Source organism: Copadichromis virginalis, linkage group LG20, assembly GCF_057382275.1.
Source record: "Copadichromis virginalis isolate Kocher_CV1m ecotype Utaka linkage group LG20, C_Virginalis_male_GT1.1, whole genome shotgun sequence".
Classification (NCBI taxonomy): domain Eukaryota; kingdom Metazoa; phylum Chordata; class Actinopteri; order Cichliformes; family Cichlidae; genus Copadichromis; species Copadichromis virginalis.
Window position 1 is genome coordinate 33,443,998 of NC_140637.1, and position 24,766 is coordinate 33,468,763.

The 24,766-nt window shown below is 41.6% G+C and overlaps 1 protein-coding gene across 1 annotated transcript in view; it reads left to right on the forward strand.

Annotated features, from left to right (window-relative positions):
* Positions 1-1,948: 1,948 nt before the first annotated feature.
* Positions 1,949-24,766, forward strand: part of LOC146685244 (PDZ domain-containing protein 4-like) — a 50,777-nt gene continuing 27,959 nt past the window's right edge. The window contains exons 1-2 of the mRNA XM_085443534.1: positions 1,949-2,190; positions 3,443-7,288. Of these exons, the coding sequence (XP_085299660.1) occupies positions 7,229-7,288 (60 nt within the window). The 5' untranslated portion in view covers positions 1,949-2,190; positions 3,443-7,228. The remainder of the gene's footprint in view (positions 2,191-3,442; positions 7,289-24,766) is intronic.

Below are 24,766 nucleotides of genomic sequence, written 5' to 3' on the forward strand. Positions count from 1 at the left end.
TTGTTTTGCGTATTTTGTTCAATGTTTCCTGATCTTGGTGGGACGCGTAGGCTTCTTCTAGTGATTTGATGTTTTTTTCTAATTCCTGAATATTTTTGTTTTCTTCTTTCTTTTTATGTGATGAGAAAGAAATTATTTTACCTCTCATCACAGCTTTCCCTGCTTCCCATAGAACAGAAGCTGATGTTTCGGGAGTGTCATTATAGTCCAAATATGAAGTCCACTCTTTTTTAAAATATTTAATAAAGTCTTCATCTTTAAGTAGTGATATATTAAATCTCCAGTTTTTACTTGGCGTAGTATTATTCTTGTGCATTAGTGTTAAAGATACAGGAGCATGATCGCTGACAGCTATAGGGTGAATCTCAGTGTCTGAAATGTCGTTCAGCAGTGAGCTGCTGACCAAAAAATAATCCAGACGAGAGTAGGAGTGATGGACATGCGAGAAAAAAGTATATTCCTTACTGGTGGGGTGAAGGGAGCGCCATGCATCGCAAAGACCAAAGTCACTCATATACTGTTTGATTATATTTGTGGACTGCCAATTACGCTGAGTTCCCGCTGTATTGAGCCTATCCATGTCTTCATTTAGTCCAATTAATATTATTCTCACAAATGATCTGACCTCAGGGAAGAATATAAACCGAGCCGAGGCTCATCCCCTGCTGTTCCCCAGGACTTCATCCTCTTCTCTCCTCTGCTTGCCTTCAGCCACAAGGCAGATGGCTGCGCCCCACTGAGCCTGGTGCTGCTGGAGGTGTGTTCCTGCTAAAGGGGAGTTCTTCCTCCCCACTGCTAATTCTGTCTATGTACAGTGTAGAGAGCCTTGACATAACTGTTGGTGTGATCAGTGAGGACGTCATCAGACTGATGCAGACTACTTCTGCTGCTGTGTCATTTGTCTTTTTGGGTGTTTATGTGCATAAATTATGACCTGAATTACTTTTTACAGAGAATTAATTAATACCATTAAATTGCCTTCTGTTAAGGCTAATGGGGTTACTGGTTTATTGGACTGGAACCAATTTATACCCGTGTCTGTCTGGTGTGTTTGTATGTGCACAGTAATCGGTGTACTGTTGTCTTCATTTTGAATCATAAATCATCCTCGGTCCTAAATCAGCTGTTTTAAATCCTCCCACATTTAAGACCACTTTCTTCTGATTGGCTGCCCCTCAGCAACAGAGGGTTTGACGAGCAGGTGGGTGGGGCATCTGTACTGACAGTCAGAGACTGAGATGCAGGAGATGAACTGAGTGTTTCACAGAGTCTGCTGGACTAAGACACGTAGGACAGAAAGTAAGAATAATAAAGAAAATAAGTTCTACTTACAGATGTGTTTGGTTGCAGACTGCTTAACTGTTTAAACTAGAAGATTTATTGTAAATATGGGATAAATACACTAGTGTATTCTGGCTGCTATCAGTGGGTCTGAAACCCCCCACACATGCCTGCTGTGTTCTTTACTGTGATTTTTTTCGTCTGACACATTGACCGTCCTCTGCAGGAGGAAGAAGCCGGCCGTATAAAACTCAAATGTTCCTGCTGGTTTAAACTGTTAAAGTTGACATTTTGAAGATAAGAGGATTCCTCCTGACAAACAGCATGCACATGCACATAACAGTCTGCTCGGTGTTCTTTTAACCGCAAAGACAACACGAAAAATGTTTACATGCATGCACGCTGAGTAAGAGTTGAATGTCAGAGAGATAAATGAACAGGTGAAGAACAATAAGAAGAAGAGACGAAAAAAAAGGAAAGATGGGAGGGCGGACAGAGCAGGTGGGAGGGAGAAGCAGAGGAGGAGGAAAGAGGCATCGTGGAGGGGAAAATTAATTGCCCGCTGCAGGTTATTGGCTGGCTGCACCGCCACGGAGGCTGCTGTTGTTCCAGCGTGGGGAGGATGCTGCAGAAGAAGAGAGAGCGGCGAGCAGAGAGCTGCAGATCTCTGCTGATTCCTGATGCACCGCCGGCTCCTTTTCATCCGTCTGTAGAGAGCCACGGCCGCTCAGACTGGGAGGGAAACGCCACAAATCTGTTTTAATTTGGAAGAAAGCAGAAGGAAGACGAGCAGGTGGGGACACAAGTGTGCCGGTTTTACCCACTTCAGGATCACCTTCTGTGGGAGGAGAAGGCGACTGATTCCCCGGGGAAATCAAGGAGTGGACGGTTCCCAAAACATCTGGAAAGGTGCAGCTGGAAATATTCTTTAAATGAGATTTAAAATGAAATCACTTTGGCTAAATCCTGTTTAGATTTGCTTTTTCTTCCAGGGGGGGCTTTGGAGTTTCTGAATTTTACTTCTTCTTGTAAAGCTGAACTTAAAAAATCATCTTCTTATCCATCTGCAGTTTCAATTCCTAAATATTTTATCTATGAAAGTCTTATTTTCTGATATTCCAGTGCAGTAAATTGTCTTTTATAACTGGGATGCTTTAACAAAGCTGAGATGAAACATTCTTCATGATCTTATTTGATCGACTGATTATTTTCTCGATTTCTCCCAGAATGTCAGAGTCGGTAGTTTTGCATGACTGAACTTCAGGTTTTGATCCTTCAAGTTAAAGACAGATCCACAAATCCACAAATCTTGCAATTTGACAAACTGAGCCTGAACATTGTTGGTAAATTTTATTCAGTGTTTACTGATTTACTGTTGATTTATTCAGTGATTTCCAAATCACGCTTTCTGCCTTGAAAAAAAAATCCCCACCATTTAAAATCTTTTATGGTCGATCTGCATTCCTGCTCTCACCAACAGCTGTGAGCTGATGAGCAGTGAGTGGTCTCATGTCGTGGATAAACCTCTTCTTAGGTAAAATACTTTGTAGCAACATTAGTATGAAATGTCAGCGTTAGCTGCTGTTCATCTGCAAACCACTTTGGAACCCACCCCCACCCTTTCACACTGTCTGACTGAATCGGTGTCATATCTGATGTTTGGCTTTCTGAGGTTAGAGTGAAATGAAAGGGCGGGGTGTCAGAACAGAGCTATACCTACAGATGCTGCGAGAAAACAGGATTGTGGTTGTTTTGTGACAGTTTTCTGCTTTAACAGTCCGATCGCACAGATTTACCTTTCAGTTCGATTTGAAGTTTAAAGGTTGACATATTTTCACTGGATTGATTCCTGATAATAACTGACAGGATGAGCATGTCTGTGGGTCTGAAAGGTCAGCTGCACTGATAATCTCTCGCAGGGCAAAAAACTCAATGACATTCGAACAAAAACAAAAAGCTTAAAATGGAAAAGATTAAAAGATTTTGAGCAGCGAGATCAGCTTTTGGCTGCAGACATGTGAGTCTATTCGCTGCTCTGAGCAGAAGGACAAAGAACAAATTCAGAGAAATTCAGAGAAATGAGCAAAAACCAAGCCTGTGTGTGTTCATGTGCTCATTCAAGAACCTCTTTCTCTCTGTTTTTCTGCATCTCTGTGTCCAGGAGCGAGACTAAGCCGGATTTAACCTCTGTAGAGAAATGACGGAGCAGCAGAGGAAATCAAAGGATGAAAGAATAGAGGAGGAGAAAGGAGAGAAGGCCGGTACTCTCAGGGTCTAGCTCCTCTCAGAAAACCTGCCGGCTGCTCCTGGAGGAGGATTTTTTGGGGAGATTACGCGGAGATAAAGTCAGCTTCATGGCAGACAGAGGGCGACTGTTTGAGGCTGAAGTTTGCTGAAACAAAGCCGGTCTTCACCTGTGTGGATTATCTCACCTGGAGGAGGATTTTTGGGGATTGAGGAGTTCACGAATTGATTTTTCTTTCTGGTCGACAAAGATTTAAAGATACTTGGAATTCAGTGTGGTGACCTAAACACTGGAAATTTCATCGACTGAGGAAAAGAATTCGTGTAATTTTCTGTTTAGTGGCACATTTGGAAAATACAGATCCAGCAGCCTTGGGTCATTTGCTGAATTAGACGCACGTAACTGAAAAACAAAGTGTCAAAAAGGGATTTTGAGAAATTCCCAGAATGGCATCTCTCCATTTAAACGCCTTTCACGCTGCAGTTTTTCTCTCCCTCTGTTTGTTTCCTGTGAACACACTTTTTTAATCCTCTCTCTTTGTCTGGGTGCATGTCTTTTGCTCCTTTTCCCTCTGAGACGTCTGACAGGAATCCTGTGCTGGATCAGGGTGCATAAAACAGGTGCTGATGACAGATAACAGGTGCAGAGAGGCGCAGGTAGACTCTGATAAAGCCAGATAACTGATGCTCGGTGACAGAAGCAGCAGGTGATACAGGCTGAATGTGCTTCTGCAGAGAGTCGATCCTGTCTGTCATCTTTCTGCAGGCTAATCGAGGACCGTCTGTGGGCGAGGTGGGCGGTGATAAAACCGGAGGGAGACGCTGTTCTCTGCAAAAAACCAACATGCAAAAGGAGAAAAGTTAAACAGCCCCGAGCAGCAAGTGAGCAATAAATCTTTACTTAGAATGAAAAAGTGAAGGAAAAGATTCAGAAACTGCAAAGCGCTGATTTATAAAACAACCTTTTACACAGAAACATGCAGGCACAGGAAACACCTGTCAGTAAATATTCATCATCAGATCATTTTGGAGCTCACAGGTTTGTCTTTGAAGAAACTTCAGCTCTTTAACACAATAAAATAGTTTGCAAAACTAAATGTGCTTCGAGACTTTGCAGCTAAATTTAGATTTTCTGAGGGAGGAACAGCAAAAAGGACTGAAATCAGGCTCAAGGAGGAAACAACATGTGATATTCAACTGGATATTAAAACACACAGACATAAACTGAGAGACGCAAAGTGCACGTGGCAGAGACCGATGTGAGCCGTTAGTGAACCAGCAGGAAATGTATTTTTAAACTTTATAGTAGACACACAAAAGTGGCCAAAAGTGCACAAAAATGACAGATTTACTGATATAACATGGGAGCATTTTCCATCTGCACACATCAAAGCTGAGTGCAAACGTAACACTTTAGATGGAAACGCTGGATTCAGAGAGGAGAGGCTGAAATGTGGAGTCACTGCTAAAAGCACAAATGCTGCTTCTCCTTTCTGACCCTACAAACGCATCATTAATGCCACAGTGCTCAAAGCATTCAGCTCTAAACACAACCAACCTTTCAAAAAACACAAACGCACAAACTTTGATACGTAAAGTAAAAAACAAATCTCTTGTTTGGTTTGTTAGGTGAGCGGTTTGGGTATAAAACCACATTTTAAAGTTGAAACAGTAGAAACAGATGCTGGCGGTTTCAAAAGAAAAAGAAAGTTCTTTTACTTCTGCACAGACACGATCAGCTCGACTTTTGGACAATGTTTACAGAGGAGCCGCGGGCTTCTTATTTCTTGTGGTGATTCAAACCCTCAGATGAATTATTGAGAGCTCTTGATCCTCTCTCATCAAGAAACGGTTCCAATCTTTTATTGAAGCTCTTGGCGTTTTTACAATATTTCAAAATTTCTGACACAAGCCAGCAGCCTGTTAGAGTCAGATTGGGGGAGAAGGAACGTCGCTCTAAACGCTCACTGATGTTCACATGAATTATTGAAGCGAACTGAAAACAGTTTACAACCGGGAGAAGAGTTCTTTTCTTCAGTTCTTATTAACCGTCACAGGCCTCAATTCCAAACGCACCTCAGGAGACACACAAACTAACATTTAGCTGGAGAGTTTGTGTTTGATTAGAGGCTCAGATTTAACCCATTTTGGAAAAGCAGGAAAAAGAATTTTTTAAGCTAAGAACCTTTTCCTTCCTGTTTGCAGGAACACACACTTTATTTAACCAAACCAACAGAGATCACACAAACGTCATCCTTCACTGAGTTTGAAGTTTGTCGTCTATAAACTTTCAGCTGTTGCATTTACTCTAAACAGAAGCTGAAAACACACAATTTGCAGTCACTTTCTTCTCCATCAGCTTTCCTGCGCTCATCATTTTTTAAAAGCACCACGATTTGGATCTATTCTGTTTTTATTCATCACTCTCGCAGAAGCTACCAAATTTATTCAAAACAGAGAGAGAAGCAATTTGTTTGGTCATAAAGATAAAATATTCAGTGCAAGAAAAAATCAAACCGTTTCTGCTGCAAACATCCAACAAAGTGAAGCTTAAGTTGATTTAAACTATTTGATATTTGCACTGAGACTACAGCTGAATGATGCTGTAAGCACACGTGTACACTCTCCCTGTGGGAGCCGTGAACCAGCACTCGGACTTCATCCTTCCATCAGGAGAGATTCAGCCGCTGTTCATTTTTGCTTAAACAAACTGAACTGATTTTTCATGTTAACAGTTTCAAGCACAAACCGGAGATCGCCTTCCTCCTCCTCCTCCTCCTCCTCCTCCTCTTTCCCCCTGTAGGGCTGAAACAATCTACCGTGCATGAATAAAAATTAATTTTGATGAAAAGTGTCTCGCCTCCTCGCTGGCCGCAGGACGCCAGATAAAAGCTGTTTACTGCAAGGAGCAACAGAACGCAGCCTTTTTACGACAAAAACGGAGCCGAACGGCGTTTGTGCTGCTTTTGTCTTCGTTTCATCATTATTTCTGCTTGTGAGTGGGAAACAGTGAGAAACAGAGAAGTGGGTTTTACTTTTGTCTTTAGAGCAGAAAAGAGGACACGACGCAAACTCAGCTTGACTCTCAGCTGGGGTTTCCCTTTCTTGTCTTTGAAAGAGAACTTGTGACTTTGAGCTGATAAAAGGAGCTGCACATGTTTGGAGACACTTCTGGGGCTTCTCAGATGAAGTGGAAATCTCACTTTACTGTATAAAAACTACAAGTACCCTACTTTGGTGCATATTTGTCTAAAAACTGACTGAGTTTGAAGAACAAGCACAGATCTGCTATACAGCTTTTACCTGTTTGAAATAAATCAGCATAAATTTGAATCATTTTTTGATACATTTCTTGACAGATTTCCTCGCAGCCTTATGGTTAACACAAAGAACAAGAATAAAACTTTTTAGATACACGATCTTCATCACAGAATAAAGATTTCACTTCGTTTTGGCTCAAACCTGATGATTTGATGTCAGTTTGGAACCTCATTTTAGGCCAAAGGTCAGTGGCTGATTAAAAAAGGTTAAACAAGCAAGATCGCGAACACTGACCCGGACACATCAGATTTGGAGGTCAAAGGTCAGACAGACAAGCTGGATTATCGATACGGACTGGCAGCTGTTTCCTGAGGGACCTGCGGTGACAGAGAACAGACGACAGAGATTCAGATCAAGAGGACAGACAGACCGAGACGCCATCATGGGCTGCAACATGTGCGTGGTCAAACGTCCAGAGGAGCAGTACAGGATCATGTTCCAGGTAAGAAATCTGAGTGCTGGTGGCTGAAGCTTAAGCTGCTAAAAATGCTCAGTTTATTTTATCATGTAAGCATTTTTGAGGGGCAGCCAATCAGAAGAAAGTTAAAAAAGGACATCAGAATGGCTCATTTCAGATACGGATGTGTATCATCTGAACGGTGAAGCTTGCAAAGAAATACCAGTTATTAAAGAACTGAGGCAGAGCAAAAGTTTGGTGTTTGCCTTTGAACCGTGCAGTGGGATAAAGTCCAAAGATTAAAGAAGGAGATAAAAATAAATGCAGATGGATTTAGGATTCATGAGCGCTCACAGCCGAGAGGCGAGGTGGAGAATGTGAATTCATCAGCTTTGGTTTCGGAGAGAGAAACGAAGGTTGAGTAAAGACTGTGTGTTTGTGTGTGTTGATACAAAGCGTGGCACCATTCATCACTGCAGCTCGGTCCAGTTACTCTGTAAAGGTCGCGGTGTTATTCTGTCCAGTGGAGGCTGAAAGTCACGAGAGACTCAGCTTTCAGCGCGTTTGTGATTCTGTCCTTGTAATTTGCTTTTTTAGCATTTCTCTCAAATGAATCCTAATTCTGTTGGCACTTCATTGATCATGTTATGAGGATTATTTATTTTTCAGGAATGAAACAACCAGTTCATGACTCCAGATTTACCTCACAAGACAGCTGAATTTTATTACAGTTTAAAAGATAAATGAAACCTCTGATGTTTTCCATTCACAAAGACTCTTTTCAAACTTTAACATTACAGTTTTGGTTGCTGTTTTCTTGGGCGTGTTTGGGTTGTCTGACGATAGCTAAAACAACTGGCAAGAAGTACTCATGAAACAAACAGACATACTAATAATGGGAATTTCACTCACCATAACTCCATAGCAGCACATATTATTTTTATATAATTGCATAATAAACAGCACAAAGTCCAGTTTATTACAAGTTTACAATGATACGATAACCAGTGTAAATGACATTGAAGAGTGCTCTCCTAAGAATAAAAGCAAAATAAAATAAAATGGGTAAGTTTCTTTAGACCTGACTCCTGATGAACAGGATATTGTGAGTTCAATAGTTTTCCAGAGGAACGAGCTGTATTGAAGTAAATGTTTGTTGTCTGTGGTTCTAAGTCATGACTGGAGCTGTCCATGGTGCTGAAACGAGTCAGACTTTTCTTCTTACATCACTGCTCCTACATCTGTCTCATTTTAGTCAAGCAGGTTTGTTGTAGTTTGTAAAGTCCAGTTTATATACTGCCTATCTTTATTCTTACCTTATACAGAGTGCTTAAAACTACATAGCATAATAAAACAATGAAATACATAATATGTAATTTAAAATATGTACTGAAAGGATTTCGTTGGCAAAAGATTAGATTCTGGGTGAAAACTTCATTAACTTGTTGTTGTGCTCATTCAGTGATGAAAGAATTTAATATTTACATAAACTTAGCTTTTACTTTCCAACTTTGAGAACTGTATAGAGTCAAATACCAACAAGTTATGAACAAGTGTTTAGGAGTGAGTAGCTCTACTGAACTGCACTGTATTATTCAAAGAGTTGTTTCTTTTACTTAGCTAGCTAACAGGGTAAACGTCAGAGTGAACATAACTGACTCCTTTGAACACAGAGAGTTAAAGTGAGCATGTGTGAAAATGTTACACATGGAGCAGAGCTCAGTCAGAATGAATGAAGTCAGTGACACAACATGAAATATACATGAACACACGTGGTTACTGCAGCTGAAATTCTAATTGGTTAAAATACACACACACACACACACACACACACACACACACACACACACACACACACACACACACACACACACACACACACACACACACAGATAGAGAATAAATACTGAACAGGAACCTGAACTCAGGCACAAAATGTTTTACAAAGAGTAACTTAATTCATAATGTGGAGATTCAAATCAATTCAGTTATATGTATGGCACTAAATCACAACACCAGTCACCTCAAGGAGCTTTATATTGTACAGTAGATCGTACAATAATAGATACAGAGAAAAACCCAACAATCATATGACCCCCTATGAGCAGCACTTTGGCAACAGTGGGAAGGAAAAACTCCCTTTTAACAGGAAGAAACCTCCAGCAGAACCAGGCTCAGGGAGGGGCGGGGCCATCTGCTGTGATTGGTTGGGGTGAGAGAAGGAAGACAGGATAAAGACATGCTGTGGAAGAGAGACAGAGGTTAATAACAGATATGATTCAATGCAGAGAGGTCTGTTAACACATAGAGACTGAAGAAGAAAAACTCAATGCATCATGGGAATCCCCCAGCAGCCTACGTCTATTGCAGCATAACTAAGGGAGTGGACTTTTAAATACTCTAGGAACAACAAGTAGGCCTGCAGAGCGAGAGCGAAGTGCTCTAATAGGGTGATATGGTACTACAAGGTCATTAAGATCAGATGGGGCCTGATTATTTAAGACCTTGTATGTGAGGAGCAGGATTTTGGATTCTGGATTTAACAGGAAGCCAAAACAGGAGAAATCTGCTCTCTTTCTAGTCCCTGTCAGGACTCTTGCTGCAGCATTTTGGATCAGCTGAAGGCTTTTCAGTGAGTTTTTAGGACTTCCTGATAATAATGAATTACAGTCGTCCAGCCTGGAAGTAATAAATGCATGAACTAGTACATCCTACAATAATACAGGAAAAAGCCCAACAATCAAACAACCCCGTGTGAGTAAGCACTTGGCAAGAGTGGGAAGGAAAAACTCCCATTTTAAAGGAAGAACCAGTCCCTTCAGTTAAACTGAATAAGAATCTGTGCTGTTAGTTATAAACTGGCCATATGATTCTCATCTTTGTGAGAAACTAACATCACAGATTTCAAGATTAAATGCTGAAGGATTTCTCTCATACATATTTTTCATGTTACCATCATTAATCAGCGCAGGTGAGTTCACTGACGTAGTCACCGCCCTCTGTGGCAGATCCCTGTGGGTGGATGTGGGATTGTACTGCCAGACTCACCTCTACAGCACTGTGCGAAGGTCTGGGGTAGTTCCTGTGGAATAGAATAGAATAGAATAGAATAGAATAGAATAATCCTTTGGGGAAATTTGGTTGTATCAGCAGCAAAAACACACATATACAAACAGAACAGAAACACAATTTTTACATATTTACATCATGGACAATAGTTACCAAAACAGTACTGTACAGTTATTACAATTAGAGTACAGATAGGTGGCAAACCCAGGTTGTAGAGTGCAAACAGAGCAGGATACTGAACGGTGTTTAAATAGTTTAATGAATAATTAGAAAAGTGCAGATTGTGTGATTGCATCTGTGGATTAAAAAGTAGACATGTGACTTCCAGTAAGTTAGTGTATATAAACTGAGAAAAGTAATGTGCAAGTTCTAACAGCAGAAGTTGTTACAGCACTGATGTCAACATCTATGTTTGTTGGGAGCAGTTTTGATTGTACAGTCTGACAGCTGCAGGGAGGAAGGACTAGCAGGCTTGGATGGCAAAGGATGTCCTCTAACATCAAGGAGATCACACTACTCAGCCTCCCTGGAAAAGTGTGCACCGTGTACTGTTACTTGTTCTTGAGTCGAGGGAGAGAGAAGCAGAAAAAACAAAGTTGTTGATTTACTGGCAGATCTGCTTCTGTGTGTGTGAGGTGTGTGTGGTAAAGTGAAGAACAAGATAAAGGATTTAAGTGGCTGGATGAACGTCCTCCACTTAGAAGCTCGGTGATTCGGGAGGAGCTAAGAGTAGAGCTGCTCCTCCTCTGCACTGAAAGGACCAGCTGAGCTGTGGACTCTGATGAGGATGCATGAGGTGTTTTTGGACATGTCCAGATACAGGACATGCTGCAGAGATTACAGCTCATTTGTGGCTTGGAAATACCCACCGAGCAAAGTAACGTCAGAGTGACATCTTTAATAAGTCATTTTTGGATGTACAATTTTGGTCCTCTGAAGGGTTTGTTCTCTAAGGCCTGACGACGCCTTTTTTTCAACATCTACTGAACATCGAGTGCTGACGTCTGTAGGACCTCCGTGTACAGGCTGTTTATAGTCCAAATGTGGTCGATGGGGACGTCTTTTATACTGCTTCTATAGACTCTATATGTTTCCAGAAGGTGGAGGAAACGTGTTCTGTAGACAAACAGTTATGTGTGAAGGAATGCAGAGTGATCAGCCTGCACGGTGGGTTTGGAGCAGAAATGTCTCCAGCTTCTCACAGGCAGTTTCAAAATGCGATGAGATGATTTGTTATGCACAGGTCTCTAATTTCACAGATGACACCACACTGACACCACACGGCCAGCAGACACAGGCTCCCTCTCTGTGGCACACAGGCCTGTTTATCAGGGCATCCACACAGTTCGAATGGAGGTAAATATTTTACAGCAGTGAGTCTGAATCTTTGGTCATAAAGCAGCAGCTCGGCTTCTGTTGCTGTATTAAACTTTATATTGTGGTAGTAATGTTCACAGAGTCACAGTAAGACCTGACTGACTTCTCTCTCTGTCTGTCACACACACACACACACACACACACACACACACACACACACACACACACACACACACACACACACACACACACGCACACACGCACACACACACACGCACAAACTCCTCTGAGGGTTGTGCTTTCCTGCCGTCTCGATGATTGTTAGACATCATTGCTGCCTCCACTAGGTCACCTTAGGAGAAACACACAGACACACACCTGGGATTCACATTCATTATAGAACAGTGTTGGCCTGATTGATCTGAGCTCTCAGGGAGTTACAAGACTTCTGCAACCCCCAACACACACACACACACACACACACACACACACACACACACACACACACACACACACACACACACACACACACACACACACAGGCCCACCTTCCTGTGTTATACACCTTCCCCATCCGAATAAAGTGTTTTTGTTCATGATCCGGTCTTGGTGGAGTGATCACGGTCGAATCTTTTTTTCGTTCTTCTTAGAACAAAACTAAACATCCAGTTTGCTAAAGAAATGAGGTAGGACCCAGCTGTAGCTTTATTCATGTGTTTAAAATGAAGAAACGACCGTTCTGGCCAACAGCAACCTCAGACTGAAAATTGTCTTCGTTATTACATCAGAGAAAAATGATCACAAGTTGTTGTACAGAGATGAAACCACCTCTGTGTTTTTATTGTCCGTTCATCTGTCAGCTCACTTGTTTGTTCTCCCTGCTGCACACTCATGGATTTAGGTTTACAGATGTGCTCAAAATGACCTGCTTTAGTTTAAATCAATCGTCGGGAAGGTGATTTAAAGATTCCTCGATGGTCTAATTTGATGCCACAGATGCTGGAGAACATTATTCTTGTTTATTATTATTATTCTTGTTCCTCTTTCTTGTGTTCTGTTTTTGGTTTTCCATTTTGTTCACAAATTTAATTTCAAAATGTTTTTTTTTTACTTGAGCCACAGTGAGTGTGTCAGGAGAAATTATGATCAGAAGCTCTGTTATTTCAGTGTCACTTTTTCTTTCTTTCTTTCTAAACATCATTTATAACTCAGTGGGACAACTTGGACAACTGTCCTTTACATCCTGTTTTTAAAAGCTGTCCTTTCAGGCTTCCTCTTTGGACAAAATTGTTTCAGTTTCTTCCGTCCAACTTTCTCCTTTTTTCGTGCCTTAGAGGTCTCGGCTTCTCTCTGAAACATCATCACCACTTCCTCCACTTCAGCTGGAGGTAAATGTGTTTCCTATGTAGAGAAATGGGAGCATGGCAGTATGCAGAAGGCTGTTGGTTCATAATGAGTCTCATTTACTAGCCGGCTCATGGTGGTGAGAACAAAACAGGCCGGTCCACATGATTCAAGAGTCTGATGGCAATTTTGTGTTTGCACTTGTTTCTTTGTGCAGGGAAACGATGTTTGCACACACGTCAGTGAATGATTGTTTCAGACGTCTTGTGGCTATTTTCTGATGCAGCTTTGAAAAATGAAGCTCAGGTGCCAGCTTCATTTTAGAGAGAAGAGGCTTCCTCCTGCAACCCTTCCATACAAGCCACATTTGTTCAGTCTGTTTCTTACCATACTGTCATGACCTTTAACCTTTAACATGCTAACTGTGGCTTGTAGAGATGGAGCTCTTGGTTTTGTTGTTTCTTTTTTAGCTCCGCAGAGTCTGACCTTGGGGTTAATTTCAATTTACTGACTGTAACTTTAAATTAAAATCATTAAAGTCTGTTGGTGCTGGCCAAACCTCACTGATACAACACTAACAAGTAATCTCAAGGTCAAAGGGTCTCTTCCAGAAGCAACCGTGAGAGTTTGGAGCCTTTAATTAAATGATTATTTAAACCAAAGTCCCGTCTCCTACCTGGGCTATAAAAGCACTAACACTGGAATCCAGTCTGTTAGTGATGTTTCCTGTTCCACGTGCACATTCTTTGTTCTTACAGTCGTCTTTGTCAACTCCTGAGATTTAAATTGAATCCAATGAGGTCTTCAGTAAATTAATCCCCATTTCATACAAATACTTGCTGTGTAGCATTTACTGTAACCAAGCGATTAGGTCAGCATCCTGCTTTGATTTATTGTCTGCATTTCACTTCCTGGTTTCATTTCAACTGCTTCAAGTTTATATTTGTACTTTGATGTTTTTCTCTTTTGTGGAAGGAATCCATTTGTACCCCAAATGCGAATGGGTGTTTGATTTGTCGATTAGTCATGCCTGCCAGCTGCAGCCTCTGGTTTGTCCAACACTGCCTCCGAACATTTGAACGGCCCTCTCGTGGCTTCAGGCTCCATCTGTCTGTCTGAAGCTAAACGACTGCCAGAAAGAAAAAAACCCTCAAAGTCTGAATGAAAATCAAACGTCCAGATTCAAACTGAGCAAATCAAAGAAGGTGTGTAAGTGTGTGTTACCGTCAGGGCTCAGCAGAGCTGTACAGGTGTGTGTGCTGAAGCTGGCGGCTGTTATTCTGATTTCTTTTTGATTTCATTTGATTTCCTCGATGCCCGGCCTGTCAGGAAACCACACAGCGAGTCCTTCCACACTCACAGTTGGATGAAGATGCACATAAATACACATAAATGCACATAAATGCACATAAATGCACACTGCCTTCTTTTGTTCTCTCTCAGTTCCATGTCTCTTTACATCTGTTACTGTATTGGCTTTGCTTCACTTTAGAGTAGAATAGAATAGAATAGAATAGAATTCAACTTTGTTGTCATTGCACATGCACAGGTACAGGGCAACGAAATGCAGTTTGCATCCATCCAGAAGTGCTTTAGTGATATAGATATATTACAATATATATTAGCAATAATATAGATATGTGAGTATATTACAGAAATGGGTCTATTATGGTATGTTATAATGTACACGGTATGAAGTATGTTGTGAATATTCTATAACTATAAGTATGTAAAGGCTGTAGTGAGTACAAGCTATGTACAGGATATGAACAGGATATAAATATGAAAAACTATACAGAATATGAAATAAATAACTTTACAGAATCTGGGATATACAGCTATACAGAAATGGGAACTATGCAAGTTGTAAACAGTTGTAGGGTTAAAGATTATTGAATGTACAGAATGATTATTTACACAGAGCTATACAGTAGTGCAGTTAAGATCAGTGAGGGTGTAGATAGTTTCTACAGAGGCTATATAAAGTGCTAGTGGTTGTGAGTGGTGGTTCACTCCATGTTATTATTGTGTGTTTGAGGGTACAGTTGTCCATTGTGGGTGTGTGTATGTTCAGTCCATGAGTTTAACGTGGGTCAGATGTCAGGAGGCAGAGTTCAGGAGTCTGACAGCTGTGGGGAAGAAGCTGTTCCGGTACCTGGTGGTCTTAGTCCGGAGGCTCCTGTAGCGCCTCCCAGAGGGCAGGAGGGTGAAGAGTCCATGTGATGGGTGACTGGGGTCTTTGATGATTTTCCCAGCCCTTTTCAGACACCACTTCCTGTAGATGTCTTTTATGGCAGGAAGTGGTGCTCTGGCGATGCGCTGGGCAGTTTTCACGACCCTCTGCAACGCCTTCCGGTCCGAGGCAGAGCAGTTCCCGTACCAGACTGTTATACAGTTGGTCAGGATGCTCTCGATGGTGCAACGATAGAAGTTCACCAGGATGTCTGAGGACAGGTGGTTCTTCCTCAGAGTCCTCAAGAAGAAGAGGCGCTGGTGAGCCTTCTTGACCAGCTTGGAGCAGTTGGTCGTCCAGGTGAGATCCTCGGAGATGTGGACTCCCAGGACTCCACTTTAAATGCGTGTTTGACTAATTTCTTCACTTCCTGTTGACTAATTTTATTTTTGAATTGATCTCCAGACACGTTTTTTTTCCTCCCCCCTTTCTGGAACATCCCCACCCTCTCTTCTCCAACAACCTCTCAGCCTGCTTGCTTCTATAGTAACCCTGTCTTAAGTTGCTGCACATACAAAACACTAGAACTTGTTCTGTTTGTGTAGACACACAAGATTGATGCTGTCCCCTTATAAGAAACTCTGCAGTTGTGGAATAGGAAGGTTTTACTCGAGCAGCCAGGAGAGGGTTTTAGTGGGACAGTTTAGTTTGATCTGCATAACAGTGACAATGAATTTGTTGTGTGGGTAAAAACAACAGTAGTTTGTGGATGGACGTCTGTGGGTGTATGACACAGACGAACTGCTTACTTACAATGCAGATGCTCAAACTGAAACCAGCTGCATAACTCACATTAAGCTTTTGCTTGTTCTTTGGATCAGAAATACTTCATGTTATCATAAATACGTTGGCTACAGTCGAAACTTCAGACATGCAGTTATGAGTCTTAGAGAGTTTAACATGGAAGTCGACCCAAAGAAGAAATTCATTTCAAGCAGGAGGGGCTCTTAGATTTATTTCTTTTATTTTAAGAGTAATTAATTATTACATTAATTATATATATATATTAAACTAAACTTACCAACAGATAATTATTTAAAGGACAGAATCTCCCCGTGCTTACAACCACAACTCATCATGCTTTCTAGCAACAACCGGAGAAAAGTGCCAAAAAATTACATCTTGCATTTACAAACTCTGTAGTAGTGCTAATATTACACACTGATCATTTTGATACACTTGCATAAAACTGTAACTGCTTTAAAAAACAGCAACAAAACAAACAGAAAAATCTATTGAAGATTCTTCAGTTCTCATGATTTTTATTAGACTCTCTGTCCTGATAAATGCATTTAGAGGTGCTGCCTCCTTCATCTGATACAGTGGCTGCACTCATGCATTACTGCCAGAAACAGCAGCAGCCAGTTATCTGCAGCTCTCTCTGTGTGGGTCTCTATTGGTGTGCACATATTACAGGAAAGCCTCGTTCTCTGAGTCAGGAACTGATAAAAGCTCTTATTTCCCACACTTCAAAACTGAAAGCACCAGATTCCTGTGGCAAAAGAAAAGGTCTGAAATTAAAACTAGTGCATGTAGTAAAACGTATGTATCTAATCTGTTCTCAGTCTCTGTTTTTCCATGAAGTCGTCCTCCACCTTCCTCGTGTTTGTCTCTTAGATGTAATCTCTACCACCGTCCTCCCTCCTGCTCTTTCTCCCCCCTTCGTTCCCCAGTAACCCCACTGCCTCTCCATCTCTGTCGCCTCCTCCACTCACTTCACTGTCAGATTTGTCTCAATGGGATGCTGTTGCCACGGTAACCAGGGTCATTAGGAAAGCTGTATTTATGCTTTCTCACACTGGAGTTGGCAGATCTGGTGTAATGAACACACGTGCATGCATGCGCGCGCGCGCGCGCACACACACACACACACACACACACACACACACACACACACACACATAGCTGCTTTTATAACACACAGAGAAGAAGAAGGCGAGGTGAAAGATCCACAGACATGTGCCGTTAAAACATTTGTTCAGCAGATCAGAGAATCAATCAAAACACAAAAAGAGGAGAAGAAAACAGCTGATGATGATTTTAAACACATTCATCTATTTTTTAGCTTCAATCTTACATTTTTATCATTTCTGCTCTTCTTCCACCAAAATGAGCCACGTTACATCCGTCTGTTCAATTCAGTTTTATTTATGTGATGCCAAATCATAACAGGAGTCACCACAAAGCGCTCAATATTGTAAGATAAATATCCCACAATGATAACCCCAACGATCAGACTTTGTACTTCGGTGACAGTAGGAAGGAAAACCTCCCTTTTAACAGGAAAAAGCTCTGGCAGGAGCAGGCTCAGGTAGGGCAGCTGCTTCCTGTCTTTATGCTAAGCTGTTCATAAACAGCTCTCTAAAATAATACTGGAGATAATTTGTGTGAATTTCAGGGGCGACGACACCTCCTGGTTCTCTGTGTATATTTGCCTTCGTACACTACAAGCTGTTTGGTCTCAGTTTATTGAAAGTTCGATAGAAATCAGTTAAATATAGACAAAGAGTTCTGGGATGGATGTGCTTGTGAATGGGTGAACGAGACGTGCTGTAGTGCTGGAGCCCAAAGCTAAACACACACCGACTAAACAACGTAAAAACAAAGCCTAACTGTTCAGCCCACAGGACACTTACACTGTCTGCTTTAACGCAATGAGCTCATCGGCCACTGGTGTTTCTTTTCTCTGTGGGACCGATTCTGCTGGTTTCTGAATGAAAAGAGTCAAATGTTCCAGTGATGTCGTTTGATCTTCTATCGTACTTTTGTGTCGCAGTGATAGAAATGCTTCACTGTCTGACTCTCAGTCATTTCAGAATAAAAAAGAAAATCCTCTTTTTTACATCAACGCGTTTACATGTTGCTCTTTATTCTTTATTATCTGAGAGTCGTCAAAACTGCATCAGCCTTAATGAGCTGCCGCCTCATTAGGCCTTCAGCAGCTGAAAGAAGCAACACTCCAGGGACCGAATCGGCCTGTTTGTGTTCAGCTGTGGATCTGAGAGGAGCACCAGGTGGTAACGTGTTGCTACCATTCCCATGCTGCACTGCTGCTGCACCGACAGGAAGTACTCATTGGAAAGAACTCAAGTCAGAGTTCAGAGTAGAAGACCGACTGATGAGCACTCGCTTCAGCAGCTGGAAGACTACATTTCAGAGGACTGAGCCAGCACCCAAACCTGGGTTTGATTAAATGCTCAGAAAATTAACGGCAAATTATTCTTGCCATTTGTCAGAGAAATAATTGGAAGGAGAGAATTTGAGCTCTGGGAAATTAAGGTATTTTCTTTCATAACATTTAATAAACAAAAAAAAATCACATTTTATTACAAATGTTAATTGTGGAGGCCTTAAATAATAAAACCCCTTTAAAGTATTACTTGTGTGACTGTTTCTCAGTTATTGTGTGTTGGCCTGGTGGGTCGGGGGGCGACACACACAAAACTTTCATTACATCACATTTGTTTTTCTAAAGGTCTCAGAGTTGGTTTAAAAAACTACAAGGAGATAAAATGATCCCAGAACATCCCCAAAATTTCCACAGCAATGACCACAAAAAACCAACCACACAGAGATGCAAAACGTCAGTCAATAACACAATAACATGCTTATCTTGCACCAGCATGTATGGGACATGAAGCTGATTGGACAACTGAGCACAACAGGGAGTAAGATTTGGGTTTAATAGCGCTGGAAGGAAAAAAAAGAGAGATTATTTGTGCTGCGTCTGCCAAACAATCGTGAATATCTTGAGCTAGCACCTGTACTTATTTTGCGGAAACGTGTACTAAACAACTGAATTTAAGAACTTGGTAAAATCCGAGCTTGCCCACAAGGACTTGAGCTTCCTGGAAACTTTATGTTACGACATTCTGAAGGCAAGTAAATGATTCAAAAGCTCGATAAATGAGGTGTAAGAGCATCTTCTGCAGGGACCCTGGAAATGTGTTTACAGTATAGAGGGTGTGAAATGTGTCCACAAACACCATCACTGGCTCAACATGAGCGTTAAAGGGACGTTGTTGTCAGAATCCATTATCTGTAACGACGGCTCACATCATCAGAGAAGCCCCCGGGGGCTGAGGAGGGGGGTGGATGATGGCTTGGATCGGCATCGTGTTTACTGTGCAGTTATGAATCTTAAACACACAAGATGGAGGTAATCTATGTGTTAGTATTCAGATTATGTTACACAGTTAAACTCAGAGCAACAAAGCATCCATAACCAGCTGTCTTTATGCAGATATTAAACTCAGACAGTGCAGAAAGCTCTAAATCAAAGCTGTGAGGCTGGAAATGAAGAAAAACAAAGTTTTGCGTATCTGAAATGGATCTGTCAGAGACAGAGGCGGGAGCTGCTGGCATACCCCGTATGGAGCAGGTGTGGGTAGTTGGATAGGTTAAAATATCTCGTATCCGTCACTTTATGAAGGAACAGCTTTCACATGTTTTCCAAACACGTGAATGTTTCAAATTAAATGTAATCAAAATGTTCTTTTGTGTGACGGAGTCGGTCTGGCAGCTGCTGTAATTAGCTGAACCACCAACGAGGGGAAAAAGGTTTATGCACTCAGACTGTGGAGGTCCTGCGTACTCAGAATGCTTGAAACCTCCAGTAACCACAGGTTTTATAGAGGTCAGAGGTCAAATGTGATGTGATATCAGCATGCGAACTATAATGTGATACTTCGAGTCCCCATATACCAGTATCATTTCTTACATGTTGCCAGTACAGCAGATAGTTTTAAAGATTAAAGATTTTTCATGAAAGTTTGACCTTATTTGATCTTGAAGAAGAGGTCAGAGGTCAAAAGTGATACTTAGAATTTCTATTTAATGTAAATATAAGTAATACCATTATAAAATATGATTTCTTACTGTCACTTATTATCACTTTGACCTCCAGGTTAATCTATTCAACCTAAAGGAGAGGTCAGAGGTCAAATGTGACATGAGATTTTAAACGTTTACATGGTTCTTTCTGTATGTTGACAACACACAGAACACTTATAAATATCATAGTTTCTAGTTCTAAGGCCAATAAATCATCAAGTTGGATTTGAAGACGTCGGTTGATGTAACACAAAGATTCCTGTTAACATGACAAACATAATATTTTTCTGATGCTGCTCCAAATGTGAGTTGATCCTTTCAGTCTCTCATCTTAATAACAGAAAGAATGACGATGATGATGAAATGGCTTTTGTTTTTCTCCTTCGTGGAAACCGTACTGCCATTTTCTTTTCATCCATTTGGATGCTGACAAGTTTGAAAGTTTGTGGCTGATGTGTGTGTGATACAACCTTCTGACCAAGTTTGTTAGCATTAGCTGACAACACAGCAGCTAACCCCGTCCTCAAAATACAGAATTGTGTCCTCATAGGGATGCATCAGGGTAAAACTCTGCCAAATCAAACATGTAAGGACACCATCATCATCATCATCATCATCATCATCCTAACTGTTGTAATAAAGGTTCTCATGAAACCACGCCTAAACGTGATGACCTTTATATGACTGCTGTGTGACTGCAGGAATGCAAAGTTGATAAAAGAAATGATTTTTAGGTCATGAATATTAAAACCCATCATTGCAGTAATGCATGTTTATGCGAGGGCAGTTTTATAGCAAGCAGTGTGGATTTACATAATGGGCACATGACTGAGAATCAGCAGAGATATGTTCTGTAATATGTGCCAGTGCCCATCATGTGCAGCTGAAAGCTAATAAAGCACAATCTGAATGATTTGTGTTCATATTTGTATGCTACATGCTTTGTTTGCGCTTTCAAAATGAAATGTATGTCTGTATGCTGGTGTGAGCACCAGGGGCAGGCTGAACGATCCGAGCCACGACTCAGTAATATCGATGGTGGATGGATACGTCATAGAAAAGAGAAAAACTAAAGGAAGAAAGAAAAATGGTGATATTCTTGCGGGCGAGTTTTTCATAAACCTTTGGGAGCTCTGTTTGGAATAAACATGTTTCTGTTCACATACAGTCTGAATCTCAACCTTTTCCCATGGTGCTCATCGTGGGAACAAAATGCAGAATGTCTGAAAGCAATGAAAAGAGTCTGCTCTCCCAAATCACACTCTCAGGTTCTTCTGTTTCTCCATTTATTTGACAGCAGGAGCAGGAAGTTGGCGGAGAGTTTGAAGTCCTTAAACTTTGGTCTTTGGTTCTGTGCAAATATCTTGAGCTACATGTCTTTTTGCTTCCAAAGAGCTAGACATTTAGGTCAATTTAACTCAAAGTTACACACACACTGCTGCTCTTAACTGATCTTAGAGTCAGCGACAGCTTGCCTCACACTCTGCTCTCCATCAGTCTTCCCACCAAGAGGTTTATCAAACAAACTGCAGAGCCTCAGCTTGACAACATCCAGTCTTTGTTAAGCGTGCGGACACTCCTGTGAAATGGAGACACGCTACAGTCCCTAATCGGGTTTAAGTCAAGTGTAAAGGATCCGTGCAAACAGGCAGGAAGCTTCATGACTGAACGGTGTTTGAAATAACTTTGGTACATTTTCATTGAGGTTGATTTTTAGGTAAACTGGGCTGGCGCCGCTTGCCTTGTTTGTTCTGCATTTAAAGAAACCAAACAACTGGAGGACAAAAGAAGACGAAGAGTGAAGGTCATGTGGTCAGGAAGCAGGAAAACAAATCTAGCAAAGGCCGGACACAGGTCCTGAGTGGAGACCAACACATGTCGTAGTTTAGTGTTGCATTTCAGGCAGGAGTGCTGGAGATCTCAAACACATCTGCAGTGCAGCAAAAGCAAACCTGCACAGAAACACACACAGAGCTCCATCATGGACTGACCTCCTCAGAGTGCAGACCTCAGTGTTACTGAAGTGTGGGATCATCCTGGCACTGAACAGCACGAAAGGCAGAAACATCCAAAGAAGAGCTTTGAATGTCCTTCAAGAAACCTGGAGACCTGTTCCTGGAGATCATTACATTACAAGAAAGCTGCAGTTAAGGAATAAAGGTGGTTAAACCAGACATTGACGTTTGAGCTTATTGGAATCGTGCAAACTCTGTTTTGCTTTTATATACTGGATGTACATAAAAACATTTTCCTAGCAAAATATCAAGTACTTTTACCAGGTACTGTAGATGTGTTTCTCAGTGGGTGTGAGGGCCCCTCCCCCCTCTCCTCTTCCTGCCGGTGTCTGCAGATAAGGAGGATTGTTGGGCTAATATGGGAACGCCTGTGCACACTGCCGCTCAAACAAGCCCGGGGCACTTTCAGTCTGAACACTGTGTAACATTTTCCTCTGGTTACTGAATCGAAGGACATTGAAGGACGTAGGATTTAAGTCTGTTTGCTCGATGTGCCGGCGTTCCGCCTTAAAAAACCTCTGATTAATCAGGGCCTGGTCTGAGACCGCCTCCACGTCACTGAATCCTCTTCTCCACAAATGTTTATCATTTTTTCTTCTTATTTATGTCTTTGTTAAAAAAAACAACCTAATAATTGGCATCGTTAAATGTACGTTTTCCCCTCTGTCACTAGCCACCAACTGACTTGGAAAAGTGCACAAGTGTCTGTGTTCACATTTCCACACAGACACTTGAGTGGAGCAGTGCATTAAAGGAGGGCATCTCAAACTTGCATGAAACAAAAGCTTTCTGTAAAGCTAGAAACCATTAGAGAGTAGAAAGAGTGTTTTTGTGGTTGTTTGAGTAAAATGATCCTTAAAGAAAAGCTCTGGTCTGTAGCAGCAGTTGGGTGCCAGGACACACGCTCAGTGTGAAGACTGGTGAACTGGCTGGTGTGAGTCAGATCTCAGTTTTCAGTCTGGTCATTTATCTACATGCACATGGGCAACAGTCACATTTCTGCAGGGAGCTGATTTCTTCAGTGTCAGAGAGGTTCTTGTAATTGGGTAAAAGGATGAGGAAAAAGTATCCAGCTGTGTTTCTTCTTAAAGCCAGATGTGTCTACAGTGTCTGAGCAAAGTGCACGGCAACAGAGGCAGAGAAAGTATGGATGTGACAGCGGAGCTGGAGGGGAAAAGGATGCACACGTCCAAAACGATTTCCTCCTTCCAGAGGCTGAAGGAACCTGCTAGAAGTCTGAATATGTCGTTTTCCCTCCTTTGTAAAATTAGTCTCGTTGGTACATGTTTGTGTGCATGCTGCCTCAGTGTTGGAAACTTAAACAATGGCACATGGACAACATCATCCAGAGTCTCCAAACAAAGCTTACAGACTCATAATGGTCCTCTTTCACAAAGGGTCAAAGTTCACATTAGGAGGCTGGAATTCTGATTCAGTAAAAGGACCAGATGTTACAGTCCCTGATCATGCATTGCTTTAACTGGAGAAAATCTTAAAGGATGGCTGTTAAGAGGAAAGCCCAGAAACTTTACCAGCAGCACACATCGTTGTGCGCCTCGACTTTCGGTCTTTAACCCAGGCTAATCTGCCATTTTTTCTTCCTTGGTTAGGGTTAGCGATTAGAGATCTGATCTAGATTATCATTTTAAAACGTGGGACACATCGTCAGTAGTGGACCTTGGATTCATCGGCTGTTTCGGCCGTTATCGCTAGACACCCTCATCCAAGGAGGCCCTGCCAGGGTTGATCAGGCCCCGGAGTGTCTCTGGAGTTGCACCACGATGGTGGTTTAATTACTAGTAAAATGCTGTAATAGCTTCCAGCTAGTACTCTGCCAATGTGGACTGTGTAGACTTCATGTGTTTCAGTAATTGTTGTTCTGTGTTTGTTAACCTGATTTCATAGCCCTGCAGAGTAGTTTGCATTTTGCTTTGTCATTTTTATAGACTTTCACTTCCACAGGACAACCCCGTCTCACTATTATGTCTCTGTACATAATAGTGAGATTGCAGACTGATGCTGCCAAAACAGCAGCATCAGTCTAATTATCTCCAAACTTTCTTGGTTCATAATGTTTCAGTTCACATTTAGTTTTCATGACTCACTGTTGAATATTCACCTTGTTTATTATTTTACTTTATTTTATTATTTGTGTAACTTTGATGTTTGTGCATTTTAAAATCCATACATTCACTTTTTAAACAATCTGTTTTCTCATCATCACATCAGACCAGAGCAGCACCTGCAGCACATCTTTCACTCTTTCCCTGCTCAACTCGTCTCAGCGCTTTTAAGATGAGAAACACGGCCTCAGACTTGGAGGTGCTGATTCTCCCCCGACTCACTTCACTGGGATGCAAACCCTTCACAGCTCAATGAAGATGAAGCCAACAGGACCACAGGAAACAGTGATGAGATGCTGAGACTGTTAAATCTGACATCTAGGCTATTTCTAGAAACCCTGTCCATAAATGGCTTGAACAGAGTCAAAGGGCAGCGAGTCTGACATACAGCTGCCCATGAAAACCAAGCTCTTGCTGGATCGTTTCAATATCCACGTCTATGAATAGCCTGAATATGAGCTTTTATGTGATGCCCAAGCTGACCTTAGCAAACCGAACCATCAAGCTATCTGATCTTAAAATGCTTTTGTGAGTTGAGGAGCTGCTGGTTTCGATGCTGTTTAAAGACTTGTTGTTTCCTCCCGTCTGT